This window comes from Artemia sp. Qi Xiang Cuo, chromosome 3 (genome assembly GCF_049724085.1).
Source record: "Artemia sp. Qi Xiang Cuo chromosome 3, ASM4972408v1, whole genome shotgun sequence".
NCBI classification, from domain to species: domain Eukaryota; kingdom Metazoa; phylum Arthropoda; class Branchiopoda; order Anostraca; family Artemiidae; genus Artemia; species Artemia sp. Qi Xiang Cuo.
This window is the reverse complement of record NC_142796.1, coordinates 41,809,385-41,829,385: the sequence shown is the minus strand read 5'-3', so window position 1 is coordinate 41,829,385 and position 20,001 is coordinate 41,809,385. Positions and strand designations below refer to the sequence as shown.

Here is a 20,001-nt window from a genome sequence, read left to right as displayed (position 1 = left end):
ACACACACACACACACACACACACACACACACACACACACACACACACACACACACACACACACACACACACACACACACACACACACACACACACACACACACACACACACACACACACACACACACACACACACACACACACACACACACACACACACACACACACACACACACACACACACACACACACACACACACACACACACACACACACACACACACACACACACACACACACACACACACACACACACACACACACACACACACACACACACACACACACACACACACACACACACACACACACACACACACACACACACACACACACACACACACACACACACACACACACACACACACACACACACACACACACACACACACACACACACACACACACACACACACACACACACACACACACACACACACACACACACACACACACACACACACACACACACACACACACACACACACACACACACACACACACACACACACACACACACACACACACACACACACACACACACACACACACACACACACACACACACACACACACACACACACACACACACACACACACACACACACACACACACACACACACACACACACACACACACACACACACACACACACACACACACACACACACACACACACACACACACACACACACACACACACACACACACACACACACACACACACACACACACACACACACACACACACACACACACACACACACACACACACACACACACACACACACACACACACACACACACACACACACACACACACACACACACACACACACACACACACACACACACACACACACACACACACACACACACACACACACACACACACACACACACACACACACACACACACACACACACACACACACACACACACACACACACACACACACACACACACACACACACACACACACACACACACACACACACACACACACACACACACACACACACACACACACACACACACACACACACACACACACACACACACACACACACACACACACACACACACACACACACACACACACACACACACACACACACACACACACACACACACACACACACACACACACACACACACACACACACACACACACACACACACACACACACACACACACACACACACACACACACACACACACACACACACACACACACACACACACACACACACACACACACACACACACACACACACACACACACACACACACACACACACACACACACACACACACACACACACACACACACACAGTATCAAATGTATATATATATATATATATATATCTATAGATATATATCTATATATAGATATATATATATATCCATATATCCAGATATATATAGATATATATATATATATATATATATATATATATATATATATATATATATATATATATATATATATATATATATATATATATATATATATATACATATATATATGTGCGTGTGTGTGTGTGTGTGTATGCACAAATTTATAGCCCATCATAAATGTAAAATACAACACTGATGGAGTATATATATATCGAGCTTTGACCACTCTCATTCTCTGTTAGAAGGGGGGAATCGTCACTGGAATAATTGGGGTACAAGGATAATTTAATGGCTCATATTTTTTTTAATTAGCGATAATTTTTAATGGTTTTTGGCTTTTATCATTTGTTCTTATGCTCAAGGCAAGATCGAACATAATAAAGACCTATTTATTTTAAGTAGTCAACGTATCGAAAGACATCCTTCTGTCTTATGCATTCCTTATCTTGAATTAAATAAAAAAAATCAAGTTTTTTTTAACAGAAAGTAAGGAACGACGTTAAAACTTAAAACGAACAGAAATTATTCCCTATATGAAAGGGGCTGTCCCCTCCTCAACGCCTCGCTCTTTACGCTAAAGTTTGACTTTCCCACAACTCTATTTTTTAAAACAATAAAAAACTTTAGCGTAAAGAGCGAGGTGTTGAGGAGGGGACAGCCCCTTTCATGTACGGAATAATTTCTGTTCGTTTTAAGTTTTAACGTCGCTCCTTACTTTCAGTTAAAAAAACTTGTTTTTTTTATTTTATTTTTGAACGTTTTTGAATTAATACAGGTTTTGATATTGGCTCACCATACATGAATAATTAAAACCACAATTTGCACATTAAATTTACTTTTTTTGGTAAAAAGAATTTCTCGAAAGTTATTGAATTTTATTTACCAACGTTTTTATTAGTAATAAATATACGTAACTTATGAATTAACTTACGTAACGATCTTCTATATTCATATATTTTTAATACGTATATTAGGGGGCTCGCTCCCTAGTCAATAACTCGCTCTTTAAGGTAAAGTTCAAATTTTGTTCCAATTCTTTAAAAATGACCCCTTAATCACAAAGGTCGTTATTTAGAATAAATAGCTCTTATGAAAGTACTAAAAAATATTTGTCTTAAAGAGCGAGGTATTGACTAGAGGGTGAACCCAATAATACACGTAATATTTTCTGTTCGTTTTAAGTTTTGATGTTAGTACTTATTTTCAGTTGGAAAACTTGTTTTTTAATGTTTAATTTCTGATCTTTTTTTTTTAAATAATGCTGGGAAATCCGGCACCCCCTTCATAGCAATGTCCCTTCCCCCAGGAAAACTTCCTTCATGGAAAGATCTTCGCAAATAACCCCCGACCCAACACCCCCCTACTACCAGAAAAAATCCCCTTTGAAAACGTCTGTATACTTCCTAATAACCAATACCATATATTAACATTGGGTAAAGTTCATAACTTTCAGCCCTCCCCTCGAGGACTTCGGGGGATTAAGTCATCCTAAAGGACATACTTATCATATTTTCAACCATGCTGAACAAAATGGCATTCTCAAAATTTTGATCAGGTGACTTTGGAAAAGAAATGAGCGTCGAAGGGGACCTAGTTGCCCTCCATTTTTTTGGTCCCTTAAGAAGGGCAATTTAGCTTTTAATTGCCGTTCCAATGAGCCCTCTCACAATATTCTAGGACCTCTGGGTCGATACGATCATCCCTGGGAAAAAAAAACAAAAAAAAAAAAAACAAAAAAACACGCATCCGTGATCTTTCTTCTGGCAAAAAATACAAAATTCCACATTTTTGTATATAGGAGCTTGAAAGCTCTATAGTAGGGTTCTCTGATACGCTGAATGCGATGGTGTGATTTTCATTAAGATTCTTTAACTTTTATAGGGTCTTTCCCCCTTTTTTTCGAAAATCAGCCAAATTTTCTCAGGCGCGTAACTGTTGATGGGTAGGACTTGATGACATTTATATATTTGAATTAAGCATGAAAATCTGATTCTTTTGATGTATCAATTGGTATAAAAAACCCGTTTTCTAGAGTTTCGGTTACCATTGAGCCGGGTCGCTCCTTACTTATAGTTCGTTACCACGAACTGTTTGATAGGCTATGATTCAACCTCCCGTTTTCTTTGGGAAGTCGTCAGCAACCCAGTCTAGTATCAGTTCCCCGTAAAGTATACCGCTTAAGACACTTATAAGGGTTGCGGGTAAAATTTGGTACCGTGGAGGAACTCAAGATTAAAGTGAAACACAGTATTTATTCAATGAGAGACAGCGAAGTAGTACTGCTTGAAGAAAGAGCCAAATGCTATTTATGTATTATTTTTTTTTTCTGGGACGGGTCTACTCGATTGGAAATTGAAGTTTTTATTGACCTTATATGAGCTGAGAATGATTAATTAGCAATCAGCCCTCCTTCCGTGTTCTTTTTTCTACCGCTTACGTTTTAAGTATATACACACACAAAAACACACACACACACACACATGAAGTAAATTTTCGAAGACTCTTAGTATTTCATGGATAGTTTTAAATTTTATGAATTTTAGATATATTATAAATCATCATGAACCAAATTATTTGATGCATTTATTATTTTTGTTAGAAGAATTTTGGGTTTCGGGCACTATTAGCACGAGTTGCTCCATACTTACAAGTTCGTTACTACCAACTGTTTTATATCAAAATTCCACATTTAAAAACTGCAAGACTTAATTTAGAAGAACGGGTAAAAGTCTAGGTGTGGCAGTAAAAAAAATGTTTGTGGTTTTCGTTTTATCTCAAGCTAATGACATTTCAGATGACTTGATCAAGTAATCGGTCTATAAAACACTACCTCGGTTATCAACCTGGTGTGAGATTCCAACTAGTATAGGAAATTGGAATTTAAACATGTTCATCACTATTTAATAAAGACTTCATCAAGTGCTAGTGTTTTTCTAAATATTATTATGAGTAATGATATGAAAAAAGAAAGAGAAAAAAATAGTGCTAAAGCGTGGATAATTGTTATCTCCAGCTTTTTTGCGAATGGCATAATTTTTGGAATTCATAATTGTTTCGGTATTTTATACCCTTGGTTAAGAGATGAATTTACGCAGAATAACGTTGATAATCCATCAGCCAAAGCATGTAAGTTCCCTTATTTTAACCTCACATCATTCAATTAATGACTAAGCTAGTGATAACTGACTGGTTATCCGAACTAAAAATTACTGCTAGGGCCATATCTTGGATATTTGTTTCATTTTTTTCGGGGAAAAAACTGGGAAAAAACGCATAAAAAATTTACTTATATGCTTTTTTGTTACGCTTTTAAGAGTCGGGTGATCATTTTGGGGAGGGGTCTGAAACCCCCTAACCCCCATTCCCTGGATATGGTGCTGACTGCTGACCACAAATCCGATAAATTCAACTACAAATTCTAAAAATCGATATCAGCTTTTTTCGGAGACAGTTTTGTTCAATTTCCCATAGACCATTCCATAATTTCAAACCTATATTGAAATTAAATAATAAAAAAAAGTTTTTTTTAACTGAAAGTAAGGAAAGACGTTAAAACTTCAAACGAACAGAAATTATTCCGTATATGAAAGGGGCTGTCCCCTCCTCAATACCTCGCTCTTTACGCTTAAGTTTGAATCTGTCACACAACTTTACTTTTTAAAACAATAAAAAACTTTAGCGTAAAGAGCGAGGTATTCAGGAGGGGACAGCCCCTTTCATATACGGAATAATTTCTGTTGGTTTTAAGTTTTAACGTCGTTCCTTACTTTCAGTTAAAAAAACTTGTTTATTTTTATTTAATTTTTGAACATTTTTGAATTAATGCAGGTTTTGATTTTGGCTCATCGTCAATGAATAACTAAAACAAAATGTGCATATTAATCTTACTTTTATTTGGTTCAATGGCTTTCTCGAAACTTGCTTAATTTTATTTACGAAAGTTTTCATTTGTAATAAATTTACGTAACTTACGAATTAACTTACGTAGCGAACTTCTATATTAATATATTTTTAATTTGTTTATTAGGGGGTTCGCCCCCTAGTCAATACCTTGCTCTTTAAGCTAAGGTTCTAATTTTGTTCCAAATCTTTAAAAATGACCTCTTAATCACAAAAACTGTTAATTAGAATAAATAGCTCTTATGAAAGTACTAAAAAATGTTTGGCTTAAAGAGCGAGGTATTGAATAGGGGGTGAACCCAATCATATACGTAATATTTTCTGTTCGTTTTAGGTTTTGGTGTTGCTGCTTACTTTTAGTTGTAAAACTTGTTTTTTTTTTCAATTGAATTTCTGATCTTTTTTTAAATAATACTACGAGATCCGGCGTCCCCTTCATACCAACGTCCCTTCCCCCATGAAAACTTCCTTCATGGAAAGATCCTCCCATATAACCCCTGACCCACCCACCCCCAATACCAGAAAAAATCCCCCCTGAAAACGTCTGTATACTTCCCAATAACCAATACTATATGTTAACATTGGGTAAAGTTCATAAATTTCAGCCCTCCCCCCGAGGACTTCGGGGGATTAAGTCATCCTAAAAGACATAGTTATCATATATTCGATCATGCTGAACAAAATGGCTATCTCAAAATTTTGATCGGGTGACTTTGTGAAAAAAATGAGCGTGGGAGGGGGCCTCGTTGCCCTCCATTATTTTGGTCACTTAAAAAGGGCACTAGAACTTTTAATTTCCTTTCCAATGAGCCCTCCCGCGATATTCTAGGACCACTGGGTTGATACGATCACCCCTGGGAAAAAAAAAAAAAATAAACACTCATCTGTGATCTTTCTTCTGGCAAAAAATGCAAAATTCCACATTTTTGTAGATAGAAGCTTGAAACCACTACAGTAGGATTCTCTGATACGCTGAATATGATGATGTGATTGTCACTGAGGTTCTATAGCTTTTAGGGGGTCTTTCCCCCTTTTTTCGAAAACAGCCAAATTTTTTCAGGCGCGTAACTTTTGATGGATAGGACTAAACTTGATGAAACTTATATATTTGAAATCAGCATTAAAATCTAATTCTTTTGATGTATCTATTGGTATCAAAATCCTGTTTTCTAGAGTTTTGGTTACCATTGAGCTGGGTCGCTCCTTACTTACAGTTCGTTACCTCGAACTGTTTGACTAAAGTTTTCTTGATGGAAGTAAAGAGTGAAGATGAAATTTAAAAAGAACACAAGTTACTGTTGTGTAGATTATGTAAGATATTTCTACAAAATTGACTGAACTATATTTAAGACCTATTTCGGATTCTCCATAATTCCAAATGATAAAAATATCATCTATGTACCTTCCCCAAAATTTTGGCTAAAAAAATATGAATCATCTCCGGTAAACACACAGCAGCTATTTTTTTTTTGTATGTATATTACTACAGTTAGTTGTTACTATATTTTTAAGCAGATGACTTCAAATAAAAGAGAAGAAACACAACTAAAATACTGGAACAACTTTTTCAGTCTAAAATACATTCAATCCGTACGAATATAGATCTCGAACGAACAAAATCAAATGGATTATTTGGATTTGTTATACTATTAGTTACTTCTGACATAGAGCCTAAATTCCCTATAAATTCGAGAAACCTTGGTCATAAGCAGTGCAATAGCGCTACCTTAGTAAAGAGCGATGTGGGCAAAATTTAGTATTAACCTTTTTTTATCAATTTTCTTTTCAGCAAGGCCCTTCGTATAGAAGGAGTTGTCAAAGAAACTCGTAGAAAAAATTTGAAAGAATCGATTGAAAATTTAAACTTCTAGTGCCATTTTAATAGTCAGAAGTCATTGGAGGCATCAAGACCCCCTCCCACGCCCAATAATTCACCAAATACAAGCAATCAAAAATTTTGGGATAACCATTTTGTTCAACATAGTTGAAAGGTCCAGAAACTATGTCTCTTGGGATGTCAACCCCTTCACAGCCCTCGGACCAAGGGCCCTTAAGTTATTAAGTTTGCCTATTGTTTACATATATTATTTGTAATTAGGAAAGATACCATGTTTTACCTTTAGTGTTGAAAAAGACCAGGGACATTCAGCGCAAGCTATCAGAGAATGTTAAGGTGGGTGTTGAACTAAATAAAACTCGTTATGTGCATACATGTTGTCAAAAGGGTGTAACTCAGAAATGACTAAGGGTGTTAATTAGGAAATTTCACGGAATGATGAGGGGGATGATCAAGAAGGCAATATTTGTACGCTACTACTACTACTCCTACTGCTAATAGTACTACTGCTACTCTACTAAAGCTTTCATTTTACTAAAGCTACTACTTCTACAAACTACAACAATTGCTTCTTTAGCCACTACTGTCAAGGCTGAGGATATTGAAGTACAAATTTGAGGAAACGTTGAGCGGAAAATTGAACTAAATCAAAACATACTACTTGTATACATATTGTGAAAGGGTATATCAGCAATATCTTAGGAACGACATACCATATCATGCTGAAACTTACAGGGCAGGATGAGGGGGGTATTCAACTGACCCAAAGGCAATTATGTACATAATGCTACTAATGCTACTGCTACTACTGTTACTACTACCACTAATACAAAATTAATACTAATATTATACTAGTACTACTAAGGCTAGGAGCATAAGGGTGAATATTTAAGAGAATATTGAGGGGAAAGTTGAACTAAATCAGACCGCACTACGTGCATGCAGGCTGTCAAAAGGGCGTTTCTCAGGAATGACTTAGGGTATTAAATTGGAACTTTCTGATAATGCTTTGGGGAAAGATTAATCTACCAAAAGGCAATATGTGTACGCTACTAATAATACTAATACCATTACTAGTACTACTGCTACTACTACTACCATTCCTACTACAACTACTACCTCTATCAGGGGTGAATCTCCAGCATTTTTTTTGGTTGGGGGACAAGAGGGGTCCATATCTGGATAGTCAAAGGGCAAGGGATGTATATTATTTTTTTCTCCACATTATGGGGGGGGGAAACTGCCCCCCTTGCCACCCCAAATGACGCCCCTGACTTCTTTTGCAACTAATACTAAGGCGAAGACAATTAAGATGAAAATTATAGGAAACGTTAAAGGGGAAATCAATCTGAATTAAAAGACACTATGGGCATACAGGCTATCAAAAGGGCATATCGATAAAACCATCGCAACGGCTGATAGCAATAAGTCACAAGTATTCAGGGTTTGATGAGGGGGATATTCAACTGACCAAAAGACAACACACTACTATTGTTACTATTAGCACAGCTACTATTGTTAGTAGCCTACTACTATAACTAGTAGCAATACTCCTGCTACTATTACTGTCACTACTGCTACAACTAATGCGAGGGCATGAAGGTGAAAATTTTAGGGAATATTGAGGGGGAGGGTTGAAATGAAAGAAAACGCACTGAGTGGATGCAGGTTGTCAAAAGGGTGTATCAATAATATCTTAGCGACGGCTTGGAGTATGAAGCTGAAGCTTACAGGGCTTGTTATACGGGACATTGAACTAGCCAAAAGGCAAATATTTTCACGCTACTCCTCCTCCTCCTCCCACTACTACTACTTCTAATACTACTACTACTACACCTTCTGCTACTGCTACTATTATTATTACTTCGACATCTAATATTGCTCCCAAAGCTAAGGGTAGGCTACCAAGGTGAAAATTTCAAGGAATGTTGAGACAGTGTTGAAATAAGTCAAAACACACTATGTCCATGCAGGCTGTCGAAAGGACATATAAACAATGGAACAGAAACTGTTTACGGAAATAAGTTCAATCTTTCAGTGTGTGTTGAGGGGGATATTGAAAAGAACAAAATATATTATGTGCATATTGCTACTAATGCTATTACTACTACTACAGCTATTGCTACAACTGAAGCTAAGCGTATTAAGGTGAAGCTTTCAGGGAATGCTTAGGGGCCTTCTGAACTAAATCAAATCACACTATGAGTATGCATTTAATCAAAAGGGTGTACCAGCAGTATCTCAGGAACGGCTTAGATTATTAAGCTGAAACATTCAGGTTATGTTGAGGTGGATTTTGATCTAACAAGAGGAACTATTTGAGTACTACTATTACTACAATTACTTTTCTTTGAAAATGTCTTTTGTGAAAAAGTTTTTTACACTTAATTTTTAGCAAAAAGCTATGTTTAAGAATCCTTTAAATATAAGAACGTATTTTGGGTCAATTTGTTATAGCCAGTTTTGTAGATGCATCGTGTATAAATTGCGAAGCAATAATTTTCGTTTGTTTTTTGTTTTTTAAATTCAATATACAATAAACCTTACGAAAAGATCTTTGTCTAGCTCGGATGATGAAGCTAAAGAAGTCAACATGAGTTTTTATTAAAATAGCAGATTAGCTATAAGTTTTGCTTTCTACTTCTTTTAATTTTCCCCACGAAATATGCACAACTTTGTCACGTAGAGAAAGAATCCCAAAGTGAATAATCATCAGTGAAACAGTTCATGGTAACCAACGATAAGGAAGGAACGACTCGGCCCAATTGTAACAGAATTGATTTTTTTATGTTGGTTCCAAATATATAAAATTCATTTAGTTTAATGTTAAAAATCAAAAGCTATGAGTCTGAAAAATTTGCCTAATTTCCAATTAAAAGGGGGAAACAAACCCAAAAAGTCAAGTGATCTCAACAAAAATCCCACCGTCAGAAACGCTGCATCAGAGAATCCTACTGTAGAGGTTTCAAGCTCCTATTTACATAAATTTGGAATTTTGTATTTTTTTCTTTTTGCGCAAGGTGGATCGTATCGAACCAGTGGTTCTAGAAGATTGAGGATGGGCTCATTCTAACGGAAATTGAAAGTTCTAGTGCCCTTTTAAGTGACAAAAAATATTGGAGGGTGAATAACCCCCCCTCTCACTTCCCTTTTTTCCACAAAGGCATTGGATAAAAATTGGGTGATAGGCAATTGGTTCAAAATAATTAAAAACTAATTTTCCTGGGTAGGAGAGTTTCCGGTGAGAATTTTAAAGGAGGGACAATTTCAGTGCAGGGTTTGAAAAACAGTCAGGAATTAGATAAAAAAAAAATTCTTTTCAATTGAAAGTAAGGAGCCATATTAAAACTTAAAAAACAGAAATTATTCCGTAAATGAGGGGGCTACCCTTTTCTCATCCTTTGCTCCTTATGCTATTATTGAGCTTTAGTACAAAATTGTTGAAGAACGACTCCTGAAACAAAACGCCGTTGAATTTGAATGAGAAGTATTTTCAAAGACCGTAAAGATTTAAGAACGTTAAGCAAAATAATTTTTGTTCGTTTTAGGTTTTATTGCTGCGGCTTACTTTCATATGAAAAATATGTTTTATTTAATATCTTTGATAAGCTGGTATTTCTCACTGGACAGTTTCTTTCTTTCTTTTTCAACGCGCTACTGAACTGTTATCCAGGGCAAATTTTTCGAAGTGGATAAAATAGGCAAAGTTGATTAAAACAGCAAAGAAATGAATAAATCTTTCGATCCAAATATGTATAGTATTTTATACCTTGTGCAAGCTATTTGTATGCAGATTTTCAAAAGTTTTCAACCAATGGGTAATCTGAAAAATCTTCAAAAACTGGTAATTTGGTCCTTTTTAGCAAAATTGCTGTCAAGCAGGGTCGTATCCAGGATCTTCTTCGGGGAGAGATAAAACACATCCTCCTCCAAATATACATGTGTATACATGTAATGCATGTATAACACATGTATTAAATGTGTTTCACATGCAATATTTTGCTAGTTTTGTACGAATCAGATCAAATTTATGGGGGGGGGGGGGGGCAAAATAGTACCCCCCTCCCCTATAAAAAACAAGAGAAGATAATGAGGAAATTTGTGAAGACAGCGAATAACACGCTAGTAAAATCTATTCAAACATCAGTCAAATACAATGTAAATAAATAAAAGGAAATCAACCTTATTCAAAAAATGACATTGATGCAACGTATTTTTAACTATAATCATAAAATAAATTTCTTCAAAAAGTGTATAGGCTTCCTCTCCTCACATAGGTTCAGCCAAAAATGACAAAACAAAAGAGTTATTCATTCAAGCTACCTGGATTGAATAAAAATCAGAAAAATTCCTTACTGCATTAGTTGCTCTTTGTCCTACTAATCTTCTATTTCTTTTTGGAGTGGGTTTATTCTTATTGGCTCCTAATTTTATTTTATTGTACATTGAATTTTTTTTTATGATTAAATTTGTGTACATAGAAGTAGACTAAGAGGTACCATTTCTACTACTTTATGTTCCATCCTGTTTTATTTGCGGCCTTTACGTTCCTTCCGGTTTTTCTGGTAGTCCTATTCTACTGGTCATTACACCTTGGCCAAGAGGAACGAGTATAATACATGTTTATTTTTATTTATTTTTTTTTTAAACTGGTATTTTTTCAATGAAGTCCATAGCACTTTGCAGAAACCCGTGAATGTAGGACTGAAAGTCCAATTACTAATCAACTTAGTGTGACTGCCATTTTTTGATCTGGTTAAGTGGGTATAATCTGGTTTGTTATTGCGAGAGGATAGCGATTGGATAATTTTAACAAGAAATGACCGAAAAGTGTTTTGGAGGAGATGGAATGAATGCGTATTGTATAATACACAAGTGATGATTTGCACAGTGTTGTCAATTTTAAATAGTTTAGAAATAAAAAATTAACAAGAAATGGCTGAAAAGTTTTTTGAGGGAGTTCAGTTGCACGAGGGTTGACTTGCACGAGAGTTCAGTTACATACGGATTCAGTTACACGGGGATTAGTTAAATGGGATCGAGTAGCACGGAGGTTCAGTTGTACGGGGTTTCGGTTATACACGGGTTCAGTTACATGGGGTCGGTGGTCGTTATAATACACAAGTTCCATTTGAACAGTGTTGTGAGGTCCCCTACCACACCCCCAAAGGACTCCGATCCCCCCATCCCAACCCATGTATTAGCGAAGTTACTCTGTGGTCATTATAATACACAAGCTTTAGTTTACGAGATTTGCGAATTTTTTGCGAAAAGATATTTGCGTAAAGGTATTTCGATGGTTAAGAATACCTCACGGGTAATTAAAGAATACAAAGAATAAGCTCAGATACTTAATAGATTTGACGCTTACAAGAGACATTGCTAGAAAGTATTCAATAGCTTAATTGAAAAAGAACGATAGAATGACATTGTGACTTGACCTAGCTTTACCTCACCGATGTGGTCTGTATAATACATAAGTAACGTTTGAAAAATATTGTCAATTTAAAAAGAAATGGCTGAAAAGTGTTTTGAGGGGGATGGGTTGCATTGAGTTAAATGGGAATTGAGTTCCACGAGAGTAGTGCTTTGTCGTGGTTTAGCCGTACACAAGTGATGATTTGCACAGTGTTGTCAATTATAAATAGTTTAGAAATAAAAACTTAACAAGAAATGGTTGAAAAGTGTTTTGAGGGAGTTGAGTTGCACGAGGGTTGACTTGCACGAGGGTTCAGTTACATACGGATTCAGTTACACGGGGATTAGTTAAATGGGATCGAGTAGCACGGAGGTTCAGTTGTACGGGGTTTCGGTTATACAGGGGTTCAGTTACATGGGGTCGGTGGTCGTTATAATACACAAGTTCCATTTGAACAGTGTTGTGAGGTCCCCTACCACACCCACAAAGGACTCCCATCCCCCCATCCCAACCCATGTATTAGCGAAGTTACTCTGTGGTCGTTATAATACACAAGCTTTAGTTTACGAGATTTGCGAATTTTTTGCGAAAAGATATTTGCGTAAAGGTATTGCGATGGTTAAGAATGCCTCACGGGTAATTAAAGAATACAAAGAATAAGCTCAGATACTTAATAGATTTGACGCTTACAAGAGACATTGCTAAAAGTATTCAATAGCTTAATTGAAAAGTAACGATAGAATGACATTGTGACTTGACCTAGCTTTACCTCACCGATGTGGTCTGTATAATACATAAGAAACGTTTGAAAAATATTGTCAATTTAAAAAGAAATGGCTGAAAAGTGTTTTGAGGGGGATGGGTTGCATTGAGTTAAATGGGAATTGAGTTCCACGAGAGTAGTGCTTTGTCGTGGTTTAGCCGCACACAAGTGATGATTTGCACAGTGTTGTCAATTTTAAATAGTTTAGAAATAAAAAATTAACAAGAAATGGTTGAAAAGTGTTTTGAGGGAGTTGAGTTGCACGAGGGTTGACTTGCACGAGGGTTCAGTTACATACGGATTCAGTTACACGGGGATTAGTTAAATGGGATCGAGTAGCACGGAGGTTCAGTTGTACGGGGTTTCGGTTATACAGGGGTTCAGTTACATGGGGTCGGTGGTCGTTATAATACACAAGTTCCCTTTGAACAGTGTTGTGAAGTCCCCTACCACACCCCCAAAGGACTCCGATCCCCCCATCCCAACCCATGTATTAGCGAAGTTACTCTGTGGTCGTTATAATACACAAGCTTTAGTTTACGAGATTTGCGAATTTTTTGCGAAAAGATATTTGCGTAAAGGTATTGCAATGGTTAAGAATGCCTCACGGGTAATTAAAGAATACAAAGAATAAGTTCAGATACTTAATAGATTTGACGCTTACAAGAGACATTGCTAGAAAGTATTCAATAGCTTAATTGAAAAGTAACGATAGAATGACATTGTGACTTGACCTAGCTTTACCTCACCGATGTGGTCTGTATAATACATAAGTAACGTTTGAAAAATATTGTCAATTTAAAAAGAAATGGCTGAAAAGTGTTTTGAGGGGGATGGGTTGCATTGAGTTAAATGGGAATTGAGTTCCACGAAAGTAGTGCTTTGTCGTGGTTTAGCCGTGAGGTCCCTTACCACAACCCCAAAGGGCTCCGATCCCCCCACCCCACCCCCGAAGGAACCCCCCAGTCCTCAAAGGTTCGCTAGGCTCCCAAAGGGGCCGTGGTTTACCTTGTAACTTTTACATTCTCTTGATTTTCAAAGTTCCATTTGAAGGACTCTGTTGTTTTACGGGGGTTCAGTTAAAGGGGATACAGTTGCACGGGAGTTTCGGTTATACAGGGGTGCAGTTACAAGGGGGATTCAGTTGCATGGGGGTTGAGTTAAATGGGAATTGAGTTCCACGAGAGTAGTGCTTTGTCGTGGTTTAGCCGTGAGGTCCCTTACCACAACCCCAAAGGGCTTCGATCTGATCCCCCCACCCCAACCCCGAAGGAACTCCCCGGTCCTCAAAGGTTCTCTAGGCTCCCAAAGGGGTCGTGGTTTACCTTTTAACTTTGACATTCTATTGATTTTCATAGTTCCGTTTGAAGGACTCTGCTTTTTTCCGGGGGTTCAGTTAAAAGGGATACTGTTGCACGGGGGTTTCGGTTATACAGGGGTTCCGTTACAAGGGGGGTTCAGTTGCACGGGAGCTGAGTTCAATGGGCCTTGAGTTACACGAGAGTAGTGCTTTGTCGTGGTTTAGCCGTGAGGTCCCTTACCACAACCCCAAAGGGCTCCGATCCCCCACCCCAACCCCGAAGGAACCCCCAGTCCTCAAGGTCCTCTAGGCTCCCAAAGGGGCCGTGGTTTACCTTGTAACTTTTACATTCTCTTGATTTTCAAAGTTCCGTTTGAAGGACTCTGTTGTTTTACGGGGTTCAGTTAAAGGGGATACAGTTGCACGGGAGTTTCGGTTATACAGGGGTTCAGTTACAAGGAGGATTCAGTTGCACGGGGGATGAGTTAAATGGGAATTGAGTTCCACGAGAGTAGTGCTTTGTTGTGGTTTAGCCGTGAGGTCCCTTACCACAACCCCAAAGGGCTCCGATCCCCCCACCCCAACCCCGAAGGAACCCCCGGTCCTCAAGGTTCTCTAGGCTCCCAAAGGGGCCGTGGTTTACCTTGTCACAGTTACATTCTTCTTAATTTTTCAAAGTTCCGTTTGAATTTCTTTCACTGAAATGCAAGAGTTGGAATATTTCAGTAGTGTTTGGTTGTGGTTTACCTTGTCACAGTTACATTTTCTTGATTTTTCAAAGTTCATTTTGAATTTCTTTCATTGAAATCCAAGAGTTGGAATATTTTAGTAGGGTTTTGTTATGGTTTACCTTGTCAGAGTTACATTCGCATTATTTTTCAAAGTTCATTTTGAACTTCTTTCGTTGAAATGCAAGAGTTGGAATATTTCAATAGTGTTTTGTTGTGGTTTACCTTATCACAGTTACATTTTCTTGATTTTTCAAAGTTCATTTTGAATTTCTTTCGTTGAGATGTAAGAGTTGGAATATTTCAGTAGTGTTTGGTTGTGGTTTAACTTGTCACAGTAACATTTTCTTGATTTTTCAAAGTTCATTTTGAATTTCTTTCGTTGAAATGCAAGAGTTGGAATATTTCAGTAGTGTTTGGTTGTGGTTTACCTTGTCACAGTTACATTTTCTTGATTTTTCAAAGTTCATTTTGAATTTCTTTCGTTGAAATGCAAGAGTTGGAATATTTCAGTAGTGTTTGGTTGTGGTTTACCTTGTCACAGTTACATTTTCTTGATTTTTCAAAGTTCATTTTGAATTTCATTCGTTGAAACGCAGAGTTGGACACGTATTTCAAGCTAGTGCTATGGTTGCATGCCTTTCCTTGGCACCGTTCCACATGATCCTTGATTTTTCAAAGTTCATTTTGAATTTCTTTCGTTGAAATGCAAGAGTTGGAATATTTCAGTAGTGTTTGCTTGTGGTTTACCTTGTCACAGTTACATTTTCTTGATTTTTCAAAGTTCATTTTGAATCATTCAAGAAACGTGATTAAACACGTTTTTAAACTACATGCTATTTGCATACTTTTCCTTGGCACCTTTCCAAACGAGCGGGGATTCCCCGCTGGTTCCTACACATTGCAAAAAAGTGTGCAGTACGAAAACTCCACGTTTTCAATCAGACTGGTTTCTTAGACATCACACCCACAGAGATGACACACACACATAGAGACGAGACATGCACAGACACGACACACAAACAGAGTGAGAGAGATGTCCAAAATGTTAGGTTGATCTAGATTCACTTGGAGTGGCGCGCTACTCTAAGTGGCGCGCCACTCTAAGTGAACCTAGATCAACCCATCTTTTGGATATCTCTCTCACTATGACTCTGTTTGTGTGTCGTGTCTGTGCATGTCTCGTCTCTATGTGTGTGTGTCATCTCTGTGGGTGTGTTGTCTAAAAAACCAGTCTGGTTGAAAACGTGGAGTTTTCGTACTGCTCCTTTTTTGCAATGTGTAGGAACCAGCGAGAATCCCATCGTTTGGAAAGGTGCCAAGAAAGGCATGCAAATAGCATGTAGTTCAAAAACGTGTTTAATCACGTCTTGAATGATTCAAAATGAACTTTGAAAAATCAAGAAACTCGTTTGGAAAGGTGCCAAGGAAAGGCATACAAATAAGCACTATTTAAAACGTGTTTAATCGCATTTCATCGAATGAATTCAAAATGAACTTTGAAAAATCAAGAAAATGTAACTGTGACAAGGTAAACCACAACCAAACACTACTGAAATATTCCAACTCTTGCATTTCAACGAAAGAAATTCAAAATGAACTTTGAAAAATCAAGAAAATGTAACTGTGACAAGGTAAACCACAACCAAACACTACTGAAATATTCCAACTCTTGCATTTCAACGAAAGAAATTCAAAATGAACTTTGAAAAATCAAGAAAATGTAACTGTGACAAGGTAAACCACAACCAAACACTACTGAAATATTCCAACTCTTGCATTTCAACGAAAGAAATTCAAAATGAACTTTGAAAAATCAAGAAAATGTAACTGTGACAAGGTAAACCACAACCAAACACTACTGAAATATTCCAACTCTTGCATTTCAACGAAAGAAATTCAAAATGAACTTTGAAAAATCAAGAAAATGTAACTGTGACAAGGTAAACCACAACCAAACACTACTGAAATATTCCAACTCTTGCATTTCAACGAAAGAAATTCAAAATGAACTTTGAAAAATCAAGAAAATGTAACTGTGACAAGGTAAACCACAACCAAACACTACTGAAATATTCCAACTCTTGCATTTCAGCGAAAGAAATTCAAAATGAACTTTGAAAAATCAAGAAAATGTAACTGTGACAAGGTAAACCACAACCAAACACTACTGAAATATTCCAACTCTTGCATTTCAACGAAAGAAATTCAAAATGAACTTTGAAAAATCAAGAAAATGTAACTGTGACAAGGTAAACCACAACCAAACACTACTGAAATATTCCAACTCTTGCATTTCAGTGAAAGAAATTCAAACGGAACTTTGAAAATTAAGAGAATGTAACTGTGACAAGTTAAACCCCGGCCCTTTTGGGAGCCTAGAGAACCTTTGAGGACGGGGGGGTTCCTTTGGGGTTGGGGTGGGGGGATCGGAGCCCTTTGGGGTTGTGGTAAGGGACCTCACGGCTAAACCACGACAAAGCACTACTCTCATGGAACTCAATTCCCATTTAACTCAACCCCCGTGCAACTGAATACTCCTTGTAACTGAACCCCTGTATAACCGAAACTCCCGTGCAACTGTATCCCCTTTAACTGAACCCCCGTAAAACAACAGAGTCCTTCAAACGGAACTTTGAAAATCAAGAGAATGTAAAAGTTACAAGGTAAACCACGGCCCCTTTGGGAGCCTAGAGGACCTTTGAGGACTGGGGGTTCCTTCGGGGTTGGGGTGGGGGGATCGGAGCCCTTTGGGGTTGTGGTAAGGGACCTCACGGCTAAACCACGACAAAGCACTACTCTCGTGGAACTCTATTCCCATTTAACTCACCCCCCGTGCAACTGAATCCCCCTTGTAACTGAATCCCCTGTATAACCGAAACCCCCGTGCAACAGTATCCCCTTTAACTGAACCCCCGTAAAAAAGCAGAGTCCTTCAAACGTAACATTTAAAATCAATATAATGTAAAAGTTAAATGGTAACCCACGGCCCCTGGGGGAGCATAGAGACCGTTTGTGTACTGGGGGGGTTCCTTCGGGGTGGGCGTGGGGGGATCGGAGCCCGTTGGGGTTGTGGTAAGGGACCTCACGGCTAAACCACGACAAAGCACTACTCTCGTGGAACTCAATTCCCATTTAACTCAATGCAACCCATCCCCCTCAAAACACTTTTCAGCCATTTCTTTTTAAATTGACAATATTTTTCAAACGTTTCTTATGTATTATACAGACCACATCGGTGAGGTAAAGCTAGGTCAAGTCACAATGTCATTCTATTGTTACTTTTCAATTAAGCTATTGAATACTTTTAGCAATGTCTCTTGTAAGCGTCAAATCTATTAAGTATCTGAGCTTATTCTTTGTATTCTTTAATTACCCGTGAGGCATTCTTAACCATTGCAATACCTTTAGGCAAATATCTTTTCGCAAAAAATTTGCAAATCTTGTAAACTAAAGCTTGTGTATTATAACGACCACAGAGTAACTTCGCTAATACATGGGTTGGGATGGGGGATCGGAGTCTTTGTGGGTGCGGTAGGGGACCTCACAACACTGTTCAAATGGAACTTGTGTATTATAGCGAGCACCAACCCCATGTAACTGAACCCCTGTATAACCGAAACCCTGTACAACTAAACCCCCGTGCTACTCGATCCCATTTAACTAATCTCTGTGTAACTGAATCCGTATGTAACTGAACCCTCGTGCAAGTCAACCCTCGTGCAACTCAACTCCCTCAAAACACTTTTCAACCATTTCTTGTTAATTTTTTATTTCTAAACTATTTAAAATTGACAACACTGTGCAAATCATCACTTGTGTACGGCTAAACCACGACAAAGTACTACTCTCGTGGAACTCAATTCCCATTTAACTCAATGCAACCCATCCCCCTCAAAACACTTTTCAGCCATTTCTTTTTAAATTGACAATATTTTTCAAACGTTTCTTATGTATTATACAGACCACATCGGTGAGGTAAAGCTAGGTCAAGTCACAATGTCATTCTATTGTTACTTTTCAATTAAGCTATTGAATACTTTCTAGCAATGTCTTTTGTAAGCGTCAAATCTATTAAGTATCTGAGCTTATTCTTTGTATTCTTTAATTACCCGTGAGGCATTCTTAACCATCGCAATACCTTTACGCAAATATCTTTTCGCAAAAAAAATTCGCAAATCTCGTAAACTACCGCTGGTGTATTATAACGACCACAGAGTAACTTCGCTAATACATGGGTTGGGTTGGGGGGATCGGAGTCCTTTGGGGGTGTGGTAGGGGACCTCACAACACTGTTCAAATGGAACTTGTGTATTATAACGACCACCGACCCCATGTAACTGAACTCCTGTATAACCAAAACCCCGTACAACTGAACCTCCGTGCTACTCGATCCCATTTAACTAATCCCCGTGTAACTGAATCCGTATGTAACTGAACCCTCGTGCAAGTCAACCCTCGTGCATCTCAACTCCCTCAAAACACTTTTCAACCATTTCTTGTTAATTTTTTATTTCTAAACTATTTAAAATTGACAACACTGTGCAAATCATCACTTGTGTATTATACAATACACATTCATTCCATCTCCTCCAAAACACTTTTCGGTCATTTCTTGTTAAAATTATCCAATCGCTATCCTCTCGCAA

The 20,001-nt window shown here is 37.7% G+C and overlaps 1 protein-coding gene across 2 annotated transcripts in view; it reads left to right on the top strand.

Annotated features, from left to right (window-relative positions):
* Window positions 1-4,328: 4,328 nt before the first annotated feature.
* Window positions 4,329-20,001, top strand: part of LOC148954108 (monocarboxylate transporter 10-like) — a 90,525-nt gene continuing 74,852 nt past the window's right edge. For both annotated transcript variants that reach the window (XM_089086920.1, XM_089086919.1), the window contains exon 1: window positions 4,329-4,531. In XM_089086920.1, coding sequence (XP_088943046.1) covers window positions 4,351-4,531 — 181 coding nt within the window. In that variant the 5' untranslated portion in view covers window positions 4,329-4,350. The remainder of the gene's footprint in view (window positions 4,532-20,001) is intronic.